Source organism: Buteo buteo, chromosome 23, assembly GCF_964188355.1.
Source record: "Buteo buteo chromosome 23, bButBut1.hap1.1, whole genome shotgun sequence".
Lineage (NCBI taxonomy): Eukaryota > Metazoa > Chordata > Aves > Accipitriformes > Accipitridae > Buteo > Buteo buteo.
This window is the reverse complement of record NC_134193.1, coordinates 16908608-16925219: the sequence shown is the minus strand read 5'-3', so window position 1 is coordinate 16925219 and position 16612 is coordinate 16908608. Positions and strand designations below refer to the sequence as shown.

The window sequence follows — 16612 nt, the reverse complement described above, 5'->3', positions numbered from 1 at the left end:
GTGGCAAGAGGAACAGATGACTTAAGTTTTCCACTTCATTTAACTCACTTTCTGTCTTCTCCCAGCTAAACTCTCTAGAAAAAGAATTGCCCATATTCTTCTGAGCAAGTCATACCTTTGAGCTCAGTGGCCTCCAGAAGTTTCTTCCACAAGCTGATAACTTCATTCATACGAGCTGCCACTTCATCAGATGCATAGTGATTGACATCAATCAACTTCTGGCCAGCTTTCTCCAGTGCATCAATACGACTCTGATTAGCAGAAAGCTCTGCTTCAAAAGCCTGATGTTTCTGAACTTTACCTTGCAAGTTTGATGGATCCTACAGATGAAGAAAGAAAAAGAACCTTTCAATCCAAAATTAGTATCCATAGGTCCCTGAAGAATTTTTAAAATTAGACTACATTCATATACATGCCAAGATGTCACCAGAGGATTTGGTGCCAAAAATATGTCTTAAATCAGAACACTTAAGCTACTGAATAAGCGTGATTACAGTATGATGGGAAAATTCCCCTTGGGGTCAGGGAGAAATTACAGTTCCTCCTGTTGCCATTAATACCGCCTACTATCAGCAACAATTTGGCTGACACTGCTTCCTATCATTAGGCTGATTACATTAAGCCTGATATTGCCTTAAAAGTACTCTAACATTAGTCTTTGTGTTTACCTTGTATGCCTCATCTGTTGCAGTTTTCATTTTTTCATTAACCCAACTCTTTAGCTCATCAGAGTCTCGGAAAAACTGCTGCAGATGGAAAGAATCTGCCAGTTGAGCACGGCGGTACATAGCTCTTTCATGAAGGGCATTTCGGCGGCTCAGCAGCTGAAAAAAATAAAAAGGTTTTTAAATTCTTCAAAAGCTTGTAAAAACCACCACTGTATCTGTAACTTTTGAGAGAGCTCCTCTGACTTATCCTGTATTGCAGTCATACCGTTTAAAATAATAAAGCAGAACACGATTTGAAGTCTGCAGTCCAAATCTATTTTGGATACTTACAGCATCTCTGCGTGTAGCAACATCATCCATGGCATAATGGTTATTCTGAATCAATTTAGTAGCAAACTCATCTAAAGCCTAAAGAGAAAATGGTTTCCATTTATTTGGTGTAATAGAAATTGTGCAAGTTTACTTAGTAGTAAATTCTACTTAAGTAGATTAAGTAAATTAAGTAGTACTTAATTCTCAAAAGTTTATCACAGTAAAACTAACACAAAGCCATTAAGATAGCTATTGTTACACCCTTTTTTACTGTACCATCATCTTACATGTGGAAGAATGCAGATTTTTGACAAATCATCATCCACACGTGTGCTGGCATGGTATGCAAGCACTGGGTTACTCAGCTCTCTGAGACAGCAATTGAGCTCTATCCTATCTTTTCCAGTATTTTCCATTTTAGAGACAATACACGTAATTTAGAGATAATACATCCCACATAACAGCAGATCATTCTGCAGAGCAAACCCCACCCTTCTCTATCATGTTGCAGCAGCATCTCCTCTCCAGTCAACAAATTCACTTGTTTTGCTTCTTGCCCATTTAATGATCACCTAATGTAAATGTCTTACTGTGATTTTCTCCTCTTGGGCACTTAGGGATTTCTCAAAGTCTTCATGCTTCTTTAGAAGAGCCTCCACACTATCCAGAGAATCACCAAGGTCTTCATTCAGCAGAAATGCCTAAGGTAAGGAAGCAAACACATTTTCATGTTTCCGTGTTCAGCTACTCTAAGTCAACTCAAGCATGGCCAGTGATGTTTCATACCATAAGATATTATTGAAAAGTAAAGGATGATACACTGGGATAGTGTTCCCTGTACACCTCTAACAGCCAAAGATTCTGAATAATTATTTTTAGCTTCTTATTCAAACAGCATTTTACAAGAGTTAACACACATAAAAGCAATCTCAAGCCAACTTGTCACAACTAATAGCTTCAGCATTATATGGAAACAGTCATTGTAGCAGCTTGGGCAGTCAGATAAATAACTCTGCACAGCACCCTGCTCACTAGTGGCAGCCACTAGTAAATACTAGTAAATTGTTTTAAGTCTACAGAAGACTAGCCAGAAATGAAAATCAACCATATCTGGAGAGTTCAAAGACATGCACTCACTTCTTGTTTGCTCATCCAGTTGTCAACTTGTTCAGTATCTCTGTAGAAAAGCTGCAGGTCCATGCACTGTTCGTACTGTTGTCTGCGAAGCTCCCATAGTTCTAGCAAGGCAGATCTTTCATCTGAGAGGATGGTCAGCTAATGGATTGGGAAGAGGAATATATAATAATTTTATTTAACAGTCCTGGTTCATTTCCATCTCAATGTAAAATCAAGCTGTGACTCTAAAGAAGTGGTTAACTTGGACTGAAAATTACCTCCTGTGTAACGAATCATTCTGTTACCAACATCATCATCCTCATACAGGGCAAGTCTTTTCTCAGCTTATCAAGCCTGCCCAGTGGCTACAACCTTCTGACTTCAGTCAGAAAACTCTGCTTTTCCAAACTAAATCTACACAGAGACATTTAATGGACAACCACTCTCTTTTTGACTGCAGACCTATTTGTAAGTGAAGCTCTTCAGCAAAACATCCTGCTCTCTCAGCCTCTGAAATCTTTTTGGCCCATGCTCACTTATGGCATTTGAACTGTCTGATTGACCAATGTTTCAATATGCAGACTTCATAAGAGGCCCCATTAGTTTGAAAACCAAAATTTAAAAATACTACATATTTACTGACACTTCTGATAGCAAACCTAAACTTAGATAAACAGATAACCCATTTTTCTTTTGGCAGAAAGATATATTAATAGTTCCTAATAGATAGTACTAATAGTCCTAATAGTTCCTACTAATAGACAGGCAGAAGCTGTCAATTTGAGAATGAAAAGCACACATTACTTATATGCATTAAAAAAGCCCTGTAACCTAGAGAGATGATACTTTGCAGCTTATGATCTTAACAAGAAATGAACTTTTAAATTAAGGGACACAGAAAAGACAAAATTCTTCTAGGAACTCTTGCTCTCAACTTACCTTTTCTTTAACTTCATCAGAAGCATAGTGCCCAGCAGCAAGCAAAGCCTGGCCAGACTCATCAGCAGATTTGAAGCTATCTTCATGGGCATCAATTTCTCCCTGTGAAAAGGGATGTGTGTAAGCTGTTACCAACATTTATCTTAGAACAGAGTGTCAGAATATGAAAACTGCTATTGAAAATAACACAGAGACAACAGTCTGGACACCTGAATGATAAACATTCAACTATCTTTAAATACATTACATTTAACATGAAAACTGGAATGAAATGTATTACCTTATGATGCAGATAAGGTAAGTATAAATTTGTATGTTAAAATGAAACTAAAGGTTGGTTTTAAGCTATACTCTTTCTGCTTACATATAGGAATTCCTCGTGATGGAGAATTAAGAGTCATTAGTACAACTGACTGCTATCAGGTCTAATAATTTTTTGTAAAATATTATCATAAGCATTCTTAAAATACTTACTTATTAGTGTATATCTACTATCAAGAAACAAAGTAAAAATATTAAATCAGGACAGCAATCTAGTACCGTGTTAGTTGCATGACCAATTGATTCTAGCGATACAACATCAGCAGTTCTGACTTGGAGACTGTGTTAGACATATGTATCAGTTGTTGAGGGTTGCTGACCAGACTTGGCTGTATAATATAACCTTTATACCTTATGTTCCTGATGTCTATCTAGAAGGGCTTCTGCTCCAGCCACGTCATTGGCAAGTTCATCAGCATTTATCAGAGCCTTCATCTCAGTCACCCAGCTGGTGAGGTCTCGGAAGTCCGCAAGAAAGCGCTGCAGCCTTAGGAAAGCAAAAGCAAAAATGGTTGGGAATAATTTGTTTGCATGGTTTCTCCATCCTTACCTCAACTAAAGGGTTACAAACATAAAAGCTGTTCCTCAGATAGAAACAAAACAAGACAATACCAAAATGCAATCAGAATATTAAATAACTAAATACGCTCTCAGTCAAAAAAAGAAGCCTTTTGAAGTTAGGAAAATGCAAGGTTCAAAACCAATTTCTCAAGGACATGTATTGCATATAACTTACAATGAAAGTTCAAGAAATATTCCTAATAAGCCTGTATGTTGAAGACAACAGAAATCAAAAGATAGTTCTCAAGCAGAATGTTTCAAGATAGCCCACGGGGCTGCTACTGTCACAACCATAACACAGTGTGTGTGTGTGGGGAACTGACAGAAAGTTCCAACTGCACATGCCTCAGCCTTTAAACAACATGCAAACAAATTCTCAGGTTCCTTTCAGCATGCTTTTACAGTTATTGCCTTTGGCATGTGCTTAACACTTATCAGCAAAAGTGATCAGTTTCTGTTTCCCTTTTAAACTTGCTGTTAATTGATCTGAAGAGATTATGAGAGGGAAGGCAAAGGAAAAATGATTACTTGTATGGGTCTCCACCACCATAATACTTGCATCATGGGAGGGAACAAACAGCAGAAAAACAAACTCCATAGTGAACAGATTTGTAATATGTGTATTTAAAAAAAACAGCAAAACTAAAATAGAGTCAGAAAATGTACTTCAAAATGCAGATATCAACTCAGATGGGAAAAAAGGCAATGTTCTAAAAACATCAAGGTGTCTATTTTCATAATTGATCCACATCCACAGAATGACCAAAAGCTGTATTTATTTATCATATAAATATTTCTTTTACTACAAGGTATTGTAAAATATAATTTGGTGAATAGGACTGCTTCTGAAAACACCAGAATCATCCAAAAATTTTGGAAAACAGCATCCCTTTCTTCTCCTCCCAAGAGCCCTCTTCTCAAATTTGAATAAGGAATAAAGGTTGTTTCAGCATGATAATATTCCTACCTGTAGGAGTCATTAAGGCGAGCATGCCTCTCTGCTGCCAGAGTTCGGATCTGTTCCCAGTTGGCAATCAGCTCCTCCCGTTTCACTTGAATTTGAGAAGCATTTATTGGGTGAGACTGCTGCAAACGGTCAGCTTCTGCACAAAGGGCCTTAACCTAAACCCAGTCACAAACAGTGAGTAAGCTTCCAGCCTTTTACAAGCAGGTTACCTTGTTTAAATTGTAGGTAAAATGCATCTCATATGGGTACCTTATCTTCCAGAGCTGCAAGATCTCTTTCCAGGCCTTCGTGCTTACGCAATAAAGCCTGCACACTGGCTAAGTCTCTGCCAAAATCATCTGAGGCCATCAACTGCCCCTTCTCCTTAATCCAGCTGATTGTTTCATCCACATCCCTTCAAAACAAAGCAGAAATTGAAAGCAGGCTATCTTGTATGGAAAAAGGAAGGAAGCAGGATGTTTTCCTGTATGTATGCCAGACATACTGGCATACAAACCCGTATATATAAACACTGCAGCCAACTACAATCATCCTTTAAAAAAATAAAAAAAGAAAAGCCACAACAGAAAAAAAACAACAAACCCCAAACCCACAAACACCAAAAACCTAAAATATTAGACCTTTTTTTTTTTTTTTAAATCTCAAAAAACCTTGAAGAATATTGGCAGGCCATTCTTCAGATAGTGTCACTAGATGTGAACAAGGAATTATAGCACCACTGAGCACCATCACCTAGTAGGTCCATTTCCCACTCTGGACCCTTCTACTTAATTACAGCAAATCTCAAAATGCTGTGGATGGAGATGAGGATAGAAAAAACATTGCTCAAAGACCACCAGAACAACTGGACTGACATCCATCTGACAACAAAAATCCACTCCTTTTAAGGCTCATCTAGGACAGAATTGGAGGAAAAAACCCTCAGAGGAAAGGGAAGCAAAACTGCCATTAGCAGGAATGAACAAAACTGCCAAGTGTTGAAAAGCTAAATCAGAATGACTATTCTAAGGTAATTCTAGAACAACAAGGTCCTCATTCAACAAGTCAAGAGGAAGAGTAAAGCAAAAATGTAACAGACAACAGTAGCTCTTCTCATACTACTGTATGCAGCTGAATGCCTCATGAAACATCCACACAAATATTACATCACTTCAGCAGATCCAGCCAAGATCATACCTGTTGAAGCGCTGAACTTCAGCTGCCCCAAAGAGTTTCCCTTGCCTCTGAAGGGCAAGCCCCTTAAGACGCTGCCAACTTGCATTTACTTCATCCTGTTTGGACTTTATCAGTTCCTCTTCAGGGTGTTGTTCCTAGCAAGCAAAGGAAAAATGCTATTTTTGTATGTTCTGTGATTTTACATCCATTCACAAAACCTTGAAACATAAACTGATCTCTTGAAAAGCAGTAGTAATTACTATCCTTTCCAGATGATCACTCAATTCAACAGTTTCCCTGAAACCTCAGTGTGTAAATATTCAACGTTCTTGCAGTACTTTAAGTTTCCCTATGTACTAATAAGTCAATGGGAAGAGGGCTGTAAACAGTATCTTTTTTTTCCTGGAATGCAATGCTTCCTGCCCTGTCTTCATCCTTGATCAAGCCTCAGATGACATACCAGAAGAGAAGATATATTAATCCTGATTGTCCGAGGGAAATACATTTAACCCCAAATACAACAGTTTCTGTTACTAATCACGACTCTCCACATTTTCAGGAACATTCTCAGCTAGGGCAGTTACTCAAGCTGTTCAGCAGAAGAACAAATTAATCAAATGATGACCACTTAAGATTAAGATAGCCAAGTATCTAAGCACATGTAGAGCAAAGCTTAAAGATCTGCTACCAAACCAGGGGGAAAAGGAGGAAGTTGCAGACAAAAGCTTGCTGTGTTATACCAGACTTGCCAATAGAGATTTTCAACACATGAATGTTTACCTGGATAAGTTTGCCAGCAAACTGGTTCACTTCATTTACTCTTTCCTCATGAGCTGCAAGGTCTGTCTGGAACTCTTCAAACTTCTTTTGCAAAACCTCAACGTGCTCTAAGTCTTGCCCAAGCTCCTCTGAGGTCACTATTGCTTCCTAGCACATTGAGGGAAAAAAAAAGTGAATTTTCAGTTTATCCTATGGGAAATCACCACTAAAAATCAGGAAGCAAACTGTCCTGATTTTGAATAGGTCAAAGACAGTTACAATCACCGTGTTTGAAGTCAGATTTAAAACTACAAGGTTTCCTCCATTAAACTCCACTCCCCCCCAAGTCTGTCCATTATTGCAGGAAACATGCAAGATCACTAAGGGTATTATTTTTTCATCTTCCTTGCTCTTATTCATTTTTCAAGTTATTGAATATAACCAATTCTTCTATCTTAAGTTTTCTGCTCTATGCATGATGATCACTACTACAACCACCTAAATTACTGAAAGAAAATAGGCACAGAGAAAACATCCTTTTAAAACTACAAAAAGATTGCCCGTGTTATTTCAAAGTACACACAGTGACTAGAATTTGTTCACATTTTTAGATTGTTTACGGGCATTTGCTGTAGGCTTCTGATCCAAGATTTCTTTATGAAAAGTGCACTGTCATATACACTAACAGTTACGCAGGGTTTACAGTTTGAACCCACAGTGACACAAAATAGCAAACCATCATCAAGAAAACCTGTGTGATCATTTTGTGGCTTTTTTTCCTTGATAGTGTGGTTTGTGGTCTGTTTCCTCAGAGTTCAAAGAATCAAGAGCCAACAGTTCTCCTGCAGCTAATGTCCTTACAATGTGTATCTAAAGATATTCCAATCATTAAGTAATTATGTACACACTGCTTGCTGGTTAGGCTGGCTACTTTCTATAACAGATCATTTAGAACATTTATAAAAAACATTTGCTTTTACATGTTGTAGATTTCCCTTACAGGAAACTTGAATTTGATTACTATGAGAAATATGAAGGTCTCCTCAAAGCAAAGAAAGAATTGATTATGTTTAACTATGCTCTCCAACATGCAGGCTTCCTCTTAGTCTAGTACCTTTTTTTTTGTGGCTGCAAAAGAAGGAATAGTAGTTTGCACACCTACTGCTTATGCAATGTGAATAAACTAAATAAAATGTATAGGTGCCTTTAAAAGCTCTCTGTGACTACCTGAACTCCAGCAACTCTATGTTGATAGAAAATTTCCACACAAACACATCAAATTTCCCATCAAGAACACAGCAAAGGCAGATAATAATATACCTTGTCATTGATCCAGTCCAAGACATCTTCACATTCCCGTAAGTATTGCACCAGCTTCTGTGCTTGCAACAATTTGACTCCCTTCTCTCTCATCTTCTCCAACAGTAACTCCCATAGTCGGTGCAGCTCCTGCAGCCGAGTCTAGAACAATAGGATGTTGTTACTGAAATCCTGTATCAAAGAAGATTAGATTTATTCCCTTCCTGACCTTAACAGAAGATTTTTTTTTTTCATGAAGTTGTACATCCTAAACCTTACTTTCGACAAAGGGCGGACAAACCTCATACAATTCCAACTCTAGTCATTAGTTTTCAAATGATGTAAAGTGATGTAACAACACAAAATTAGAAATTACTGAACTGAGTTATTAATTAATGAAGCTATCAAATAGTTATCTTTACATAGCTATGAGGTAAACATTTTGAGATAAAATTTGATTTAAATTCCATGCTCACGTGAAGTCAGACCAAACATTTGCTGCTGTCCCCTTCAAATGTTCAGTCTTTTACATGGAAGTCAACTCCCAATAAGTGAATCTCGTCTTCATTTGGGATTTATTTTTATTTAAGATGACACATTTTGTTTCAAGCCAAACTTGTACCACTTTACAGTATTTTAATCATTTCTCTTAGCACTAACCAGTTAATACATTTAGCCAACATTGTTAAGTAACATAATACTGAAATATCATGAGCAATTACTAGTTTTAATACTGAGTCTCTGTCTGGCTGCACTCTACCTTTCAAAACTGTTGGGAGCAACCATAAATTTTATAGACAATTAAAAGAAAAACCACACTCCCACACAGGCACACAACTTGCAAAACAGGAAAGCATCTGCTCCACCCATCATCTATAACGCTTTGCTCATCGAGATCTGAAACTTGAAAGTCATGCTAGAGAAGCTTTTGAACATCTAGCATGGGTGGATACCCATTTAATCCATTTAGAAAGTTCAGTTAGGTAGGTTTCAAGGGAGAAAAGAGCTCACTCTATTTCCTAGGACTGCCCAAAAGGATAGTGCAAATTGTCAACCAAGGAAGAAAGAAGACATTGCAAAAAGAAGTTGCACTGCACAGCCAAAAGTTTCACCTACTCGTATGTGGAACCCAACTTGGATAGCCGTAACTATTGGGCGCTGTGCAGTCCGGTATGGCGTGAAAGACTGAACCATTAAAAAGCAAATTACCACTCCAAACAGAACACAACTTATATTAAGCAGCTAAGACACGGTATTATTTAAGATCACCCAACTGCAAAGCTTTTTTTTTTTTTTTTTTTTCTTATTTGTGGTAAAGATTATACAATCACAATGAAGTTTCTAAAACAATCATTACCTTCGGGTTTTTCTATACAGTGTATTAAAAAAATTCTGCTTTTTTTAGTCCCATCTTTTTGTAGTTATAATGAAACAATAAATGTATCAGCTAAGTTTGCTAATCACTACAAAAATATCACAAGAGTTCTCCTTTTGAAAAGCTGTAACAGCTCACATCCAAATCTTATAAAGGAAAAAGCTTTAAGCAACTTCTTTGCCTTAAAGAAAAATGCAGCCATAACCAACACTGAAACAAGTAAGGCCCAGAAACAGCAGATTTAATAAAATGAGTCCTAGAGAAGAACCTGGTATGCAGAAAACAAGTAAGTGTTTACTGGTGGGGTATGTGCATGTATGTGTGCGCACTTGTGTGTGGGAGTAAGAGAGAAAAAAACCTAACGTAACCAGAGAAAAATGAGAATACATAGGAGAAGGAGAAAAGATAACTATGAAGTCATTACATAAAATCTATAGTTTGCTCAGACTTCTAAAACATTGATAACCACTCAAATACTGTCAAATATAAACCTATCTAGTGCAGCAGCAAAGATTTTAAAAATACATTTGTAATCGCATTACAAAGGTTAGTAGATTTAGAGAGAAAGAAAAAAACAAACCAACAGTAGATCTCAGAAAAGGATTTGAAGAAAGCTTACAGCTTGTTATTGAGGAAGCAGCTGTCCTAAGAGATGTTCACTGCTGGATAAACAGAGCAGACAGAGCACTGTACTTGGAGGTCACAGAAAAAGCCATGGAAAGCAAATTCAAACAGATTTGAACATATGGCCAGTACAACTTAACCAGAAAGTAAAAATCACTAGAGACTTTATCTGAGCCAGAGCACACAGAAATTAGATGTCTGAAGTTTACTGGTATTGTTGCTTGTCTTACTTATAATTTTTATCGCAGAAAATTAAAATGTTATGTATAACCAAAAAATGAGCCGTCAACATCCCTGACACCAGGCCTTGTGATTTGCTGTTTCTTGATATTTGCCATTTTGGGAAGAACCACAAGTATAATTAATCATTTGCCTTGTGACCTTCAACACGTCTTTGATTACCCATGATTTTCCAATCCAAGTTCCTGGACTCCCCTGGCAGACAGTTCACCTCAGAACTGGATCCAAGAAAAGATATGAGCTGGGTGCTCATGAAAGAAAAAATATCCGTAAGCTTTACAAATATAAAATTCTCTTGTGATTTCACTAATCAAATACCTGTAGAATTTTAAAAAGTGTTTTAGAATATGGAGTTACCCATGCAATCTGCACAAAGTGTCTAAGGAAAAGCCTGTAAGAGGGGGGAAAAATAAAAAAAAAATTAACACTCACTCTTATCGTTTCAGATGCAAAATGGCTTTCATTAATCATCTGATTTCCAGTCTCATCCAGTTTAATGATAGCCCCTGAATTGGCCTGCACCTCAGCTTCAAAGGCTTGGTGCTTTTGCAGCTTCCCCTACAAGTAAAAGATCAAAAAACATGACTGAGATTTGGTGCACAGCCCTCCTCCACATTCCCCAGCATCAAGATTTTTAGTGTATTTTATGCATATTCTGTACCGACAAAGAAACAATAAAATAGCGCAGTTGAAATCATAGCTGTATCATGTGTTTCACAAGTGGATTCAAACACCCCAATTTTAGTTATTTTATTATTGTGTTTGCTCTCATACACCAGAGTGTTCAGACATGTGAGAACCCATCAGCTAGTTCCACCCACACAAGTTTTTTTTCCCTATAAATATATATTTTTTGTGGAAACAGTAAGAGTTAATTCATGCCTATTTACAGAGCCAAAGCATCCAACAAATTCTAGGATTAAACAAAGCTGGTTTTACACTTCATTACACTGAGTAACTTTTTTCCTGCTGATTTAGCATCTAATCCATTATTAGAAATATTCCGATTACATCAGTGAAGAAACCAGGCTTTTGAAGAACACTTTGCAAGGCTGTAGGTATTTGCATCGATCTTTCTTCACCACTCTCAGATCAAGTTACATTTATGCGTTTATTCTGTTTATCCCAGTTGACCTGATACGCCCTAAAATTAATAGTACAGGAAACATAAAATGGCAGTGGGACTTGCCTGTAAATTGCTTGGGTCTTTGTAATTTTCATCAGATGCTATCTGCAGTTTCTCTTGGATCCATTTTTCAAGCTCATCTGCATCACGCTGGAAAAACTGGAATCGATAGGAATCTTCAAGTTTTTGGCGCCTTAGAGAAGATAGTTCCTTGAACCTGTGGTAACGGTCCAAAACTTGTTGACGCCTTTCTTGGATATCTTCTGCTGTTTCCAACACTTTTACACCACTTGGATCCATTTTCTGAAAGCCAAAAAAACCCAACATTTTTGTTTGTATTATAAAACAATGGTAGGGCAGGAAGAGATTCATGAAAGAAAAGCCTGCTTCTTTTTTAAAACTTGCATGTGGTTTACTTACAGTCTTACTCTGCGTGTACAGATATGTATATAAAATATAAATATTATACATACAAATAAAAGCACAATTCTAGCAGGAAATAATGGGAAAGGAATATTTATAAAGACATTTAACATCTACTTGTTTTGGAAAAATATGGCTGCAGTCATATAAAGGCCACATCATCCTGGATGGTAGCATGCAAGCATCTAATACAAATGTTAAAAATATGTTTCTGTGCACATATATGTATGTAGATATATAGACATAAAATGTTTCTTGTACAATGTATAAAATCTGGAAACATTTTATTTAAAATACTCAATATAGATAAACTAAAGTAAGAATATTGCTGTTCTTTAAACAACAGCTGATCCACATATATCTATATATATTATACATACATATATATACACACACATCTCTCTGTGTGTGACATATCTCCTCTCTGTTCTCTCAGACGATTAAAAAAGGTTACAAACCCATCCTGCCACTCCCTACATCACCTTTCAAAAGCCAATGCAGAGGCTCACAGTACTTTACAGATCTGACCTTAGACAAGTAAGTCAAGGAGCATTTTGTATAACTACTAATCTTGCTCTGACCGCTTTGACTGAAAATCCTTATACATGGCTTTACATACCTGTTATTGTTACCACAGACAGCAAAGAACTGACTTCTGTTCTGCTTTATCTCCTTTCTATTAAAATTGAGATAACCTTTAATTTTCAGTTCCTAAAGTTTCAAAAAGCAATTTGATTTTCAATAAGAGATCTGTGCATTAGAACAGAACTGTAACACAAATTTAAAAAGTACTATCATTATTGTCATCAGAGTTTGGATATTTATCCACTTACTTGACAACTCACTCGACATATCAAGAAGCTGTTGCAAAAAACACTCCGTGCTTGAACAATTATGCAATTAATGTCTTGATCTACAAGTGTTTACATGTATAGCTCACTTAATGCTTTCATTATAAATTCTGTAAGCATCAAGCTAAATGTACTTCTCATCAATCCTATCAAAGACAGGGAAGAAACCCAGTCTGCAACTGCATACTAAAAGACAAGGGCAATCTCTTAAAATACATTATTAAATATTAAATTGTTATTTAATCATTAGTTAGCCGCATGCTTTAATTAGACGTGTATCTTGCACAATTGTATGAAAAACTCCACAGGTTGGAAAGCGATCTATATGGCCATGTTTTCTGTTTGGTTTCTAAGCACTTGTAAAGGGACCATCTGATAGAAAGGAACATATGGGGGCGAATTCACACATTCCCGAGCTCTCTTCCAACAGTCCCACCCTGCAAGAGGACAGCCATTTCAGCAGCAGTTGTTACTCCCATGAACTCTGAGCCCCAACTGCATTGCGGCAGTTTAAGGAAGGAAAGAAAATACAGCTTTGCTTTCTCTTCCAGGCCTGGGCGTTCCACTCATTATTGTAAAAAGAAGGCAAGGAGAAAAAAAAAAACAACGAAAAACAACACACACACCACAAAAAAACAGTCTGTGTAGACTGTATTATATAAATGAAGTCCAGGTTTCACCAGGCAGTGGTACCAAAGGCTCCACTTGATTACTGTATCTGAGTATTAAAAGATCAAACCCCTGAACGCAACTTGAGCTCAACTACAGATCTGTTTTCCTGAGAAAGCAGCTGTTTTTTTCAAGCCCTGTTTCAGACAGCGTTTTCCCTCCAGGAGAGCAAGTTATTGCTAAAAACTTCTTTCCCTGTGCCGTCACACTGTTTGAATTCCGACAGCACTTCTTTTAAACTGAATTGTGTTCAGAAATAACAAAGTGGCATTTAGTCTAAATGTACTGCACAACTGTAGCCTGTCTCTCTGCTTATTCTGGTTATGGGCATTACTGGGAGAAAATGAAATCCTAGTTAGTCTTTAGAACGCCATACAGTCTTTTGCTGTCAACTTGTATTTCAGTATTAGAACTAACCTCCACAGTCCAAGCAATTTTAGACCTCTTTAAATTATTAAATTATTTAAATTATTAAATTATGCAAATGATTAAATTACTTAAAATTATTTTTACATTTTTAAAAACCACATAGGAGACCTCCTGTAATTTAGCCTGGTAGCTGGTTTGCCTCTCACCACACAAGCCATGCAATCTGGCTCATCTTTTTGCTGGAATTCATTAAAAGAAAGGCTCCTTTTATAACTACAGTAAGTCAAGCTAGTCAATTGTAAAAGAAGTGCTTTGGTCTAGCAATAATAGACTGTTCTTTCCTGCAGCAGATCAGCTGACGTCAGCAAGTCTGTGCTCTGCCAGAGCGCGATCAGCAGTCACTGGGGAGCTCTGAACTCAAAAGTCATCGATGCTGCAGAATGATGCAGTCTACCTCCGATGTTTTCACGCTCAAACTGCATTATGCCCCTTGAATACGAAGCAGTTCTCCAAGATGTTTCTAAACTTTCTTGGTTCAACGACACCATTCGAAGGCATCTAGGATACACCTCTGCACCGCTAGCAAAAGAACTGCCAACAAGAAGTTGTGCTTTACGTTTTTAACGTGAAAAACATAGCTTAGATTGGGAGATACACGAATGCCCAGCCTGACCCCAGATAACCGGCCCCAGCCCCAGCGCTGTGCGCAGAGACAACATTCTCCACATCGCTGCTTGCCTCCTGCGCCGGCTGATAAGGTCAGGCAGAGCGAACCTTCCAGGCAGTGCGGGCAGGAGGAATGGCACTGGCTGGCTCCTGCCCAGAGCCTCAGCCTTCCAGATAGCCGAGGCAGGCGTCATCACAAAGACGTCCCCAAACCAGGGGATCTTAACTGTCCTGAAGGCATTTGCCACTGTACTTTTACGCTGTAAGACTAACTTTAGAAAGCCACTTGTCAGCTTACGTCTAACTAAAAAAAATAATCAGAAATGCTTCTTTGCACTGTACCACTGTGGTGGTATTTTAAAAAAACCAAACCAAAACAAAAAAACCCCAACAAACCAACAAAAAAGAAATAAATTTAAGACAAAAACCAAAACAAACATATTACTCTCATCCTTCAATCTAAAATGATTAGCCTTCCTCAGATGATACAAATTATACAAAGGGTACACGAAAATTTGCATGGGAGTATACAACTGCAGATATTTATAGACACCGCAGTGCAACAACGATGATGTCAGCAACATCATTCAAGTTCGGGAAACAGCGGTATCGAGGTGGGTTAAACAGGAATTACAGTGGTGCCACCAGGGCTGACACACATAAGAGCTGTCAGCACTTCCCTTACCAAAACATGGTTTTGGGGATTTAGAAACTCGAATGTAAAATACATTCAGTGCTACACAGATTTTAGCATATTTTTAAAACCAATTACAGGAAGCTTAAAGAATTAAACTCCTTTGCCTGAAAAGCAATCAGATATCAGTATATAAAGATCACTATCTTAAGATTTAGTAAAATAATGACTTTCTCTTAAGACAAGTCCTGATTTGCGTTACGTATATTCAGCATACGTGACCCTAGTAGTAGCTTGTAATACAAGTACTTTCCTTATCAAAACACTCTCTGCTCCCCAGGTATGCACACATGAGCAGCTTAATGTATTTTTTTTTTTGCATTCATTGGCATTACACATCCTAAGTCTTGTCAAAAGAGCATTTAACTGATGTTGGCTACTCCTTCCTGCCTCCCTCTTCAGGGACAGGAATGGATTGCTGATCTTTCTTCTTTAAGCAAAAAAATTTGAATTCTAATATTGGATGTGAAAATAACATTCAAAAGGAAATGACAGAGGAAAAAAAACAATGCAGATTTTTTCCAACTTTCATTTCTCCCATTCACAGCTTCTTCAAAACCCTAGGGAAGAGGTAAGCCACTACATATGTCTCGAACACAAAAACACCACAACTGCCTAGTTTAGTGCTAAGTTAGTACATACTAGTACTGCAGGTAAATAAAAGAGAATCCTTCTGAAAAGTATGTGCAGCACTGGCTCCTGCTCCCATGAAGGGAACTGCATGAGCATACTGTGTTACGAAGAAGTAACTGAAGGATGTCATATCATATACCCTGTCTGAGAGGATTTAAAACACCACTGAGACAAAATCAAATGACCAGGCATTTGGTTTGTTATGAATTTAAATCTACAAAATAAAGAAATTTTAAGTGTGGACTACATGCAGCAGAACCCTGTGTCCAAATACTCCTGGTCACCGTCAAGGAAGGTCACCTACAGCCTCAAATCTCTACAAATTCCAAGCCAGAAAAATAAGTCAAGTGCTGCAGTACAAAAAAAACCAAGCTGTGTTGAAGTCACTCACTGCTTAATGCCATAGACTCATACAGACTAACCACAGCACAGGTAAAATTCAAACAAGCCCCAAAATTTAAGTAGGTATTACAGGGACACAAGAAACTGTAGCATTAAAAGAAAAAAGGCAAATTGTTTGAACTAAAGCAGGCTGCAAAGCTAGTGATTTAGGCTGATTAGAGGGTTTGTGCACAGCCTTAACTATGCACTTCTGAAATATGGAAGACAATTAAAGACCTGTTCATATTTAGGCACTTAGTCTTAGAATTTTAATTCCACTATTCAAATAAAAGCAGCTGAATTGGCTCTCTGAATTTGGTGCCTTTATGTATGAGGGGTTTCTTGGCTTTGTTTTGGTTTTAGTACCACCAGAGACCTTTGATAAAACTATGCAGTGCTGGCAAGGACTGCACTCTGCCAAGTCCCCCTGAGAAAGCAAATTACCTTGACTGCATTGCAGAAAT

General features: G+C 37.6%; 1 protein-coding gene across 19 annotated transcripts in view; it reads right to left on the bottom strand.

Annotated features, from left to right (window-relative positions):
* SPTAN1 (spectrin alpha, non-erythrocytic 1) overlaps window positions 1-16612 on the bottom strand; it is a 52941-nt gene that overhangs the window by 32356 nt on the left and 3973 nt on the right. For 12 of the 19 annotated variants that reach the window (XM_075055845.1, XM_075055853.1, XM_075055849.1 and 9 more), the window contains 14 exons: window positions 11526-11765; window positions 10769-10894; window positions 8119-8259; window positions 6820-6966; window positions 6061-6194; window positions 5134-5278; window positions 4885-5039; window positions 3708-3843; window positions 3036-3137; window positions 2118-2255; window positions 1571-1681; window positions 999-1076; window positions 669-824; window positions 116-320 (listed from right to left, as the gene is read on the bottom strand). In XM_075055845.1, coding sequence (XP_074911946.1) covers window positions 116-320; window positions 669-824; window positions 999-1076; window positions 1571-1681; window positions 2118-2255; window positions 3036-3137; window positions 3708-3843; window positions 4885-5039; window positions 5134-5278; window positions 6061-6194; window positions 6820-6966; window positions 8119-8259; window positions 10769-10894; window positions 11526-11765 — 2014 coding nt within the window. Of the gene's footprint in view, window positions 1-115; window positions 321-668; window positions 825-998; window positions 1077-1570; window positions 1682-2117; window positions 2256-3035; window positions 3138-3707; window positions 3844-4884; window positions 5040-5133; window positions 5279-6060; window positions 6195-6819; window positions 6967-8118; window positions 8260-9213; window positions 9283-10768; window positions 10895-11525; window positions 11766-12718; window positions 12738-16612 lie in introns of those variants that run through there. The other 7 variants (XM_075055840.1, XM_075055838.1, XM_075055846.1 and 4 more) reach the window with 2 other exon arrangements.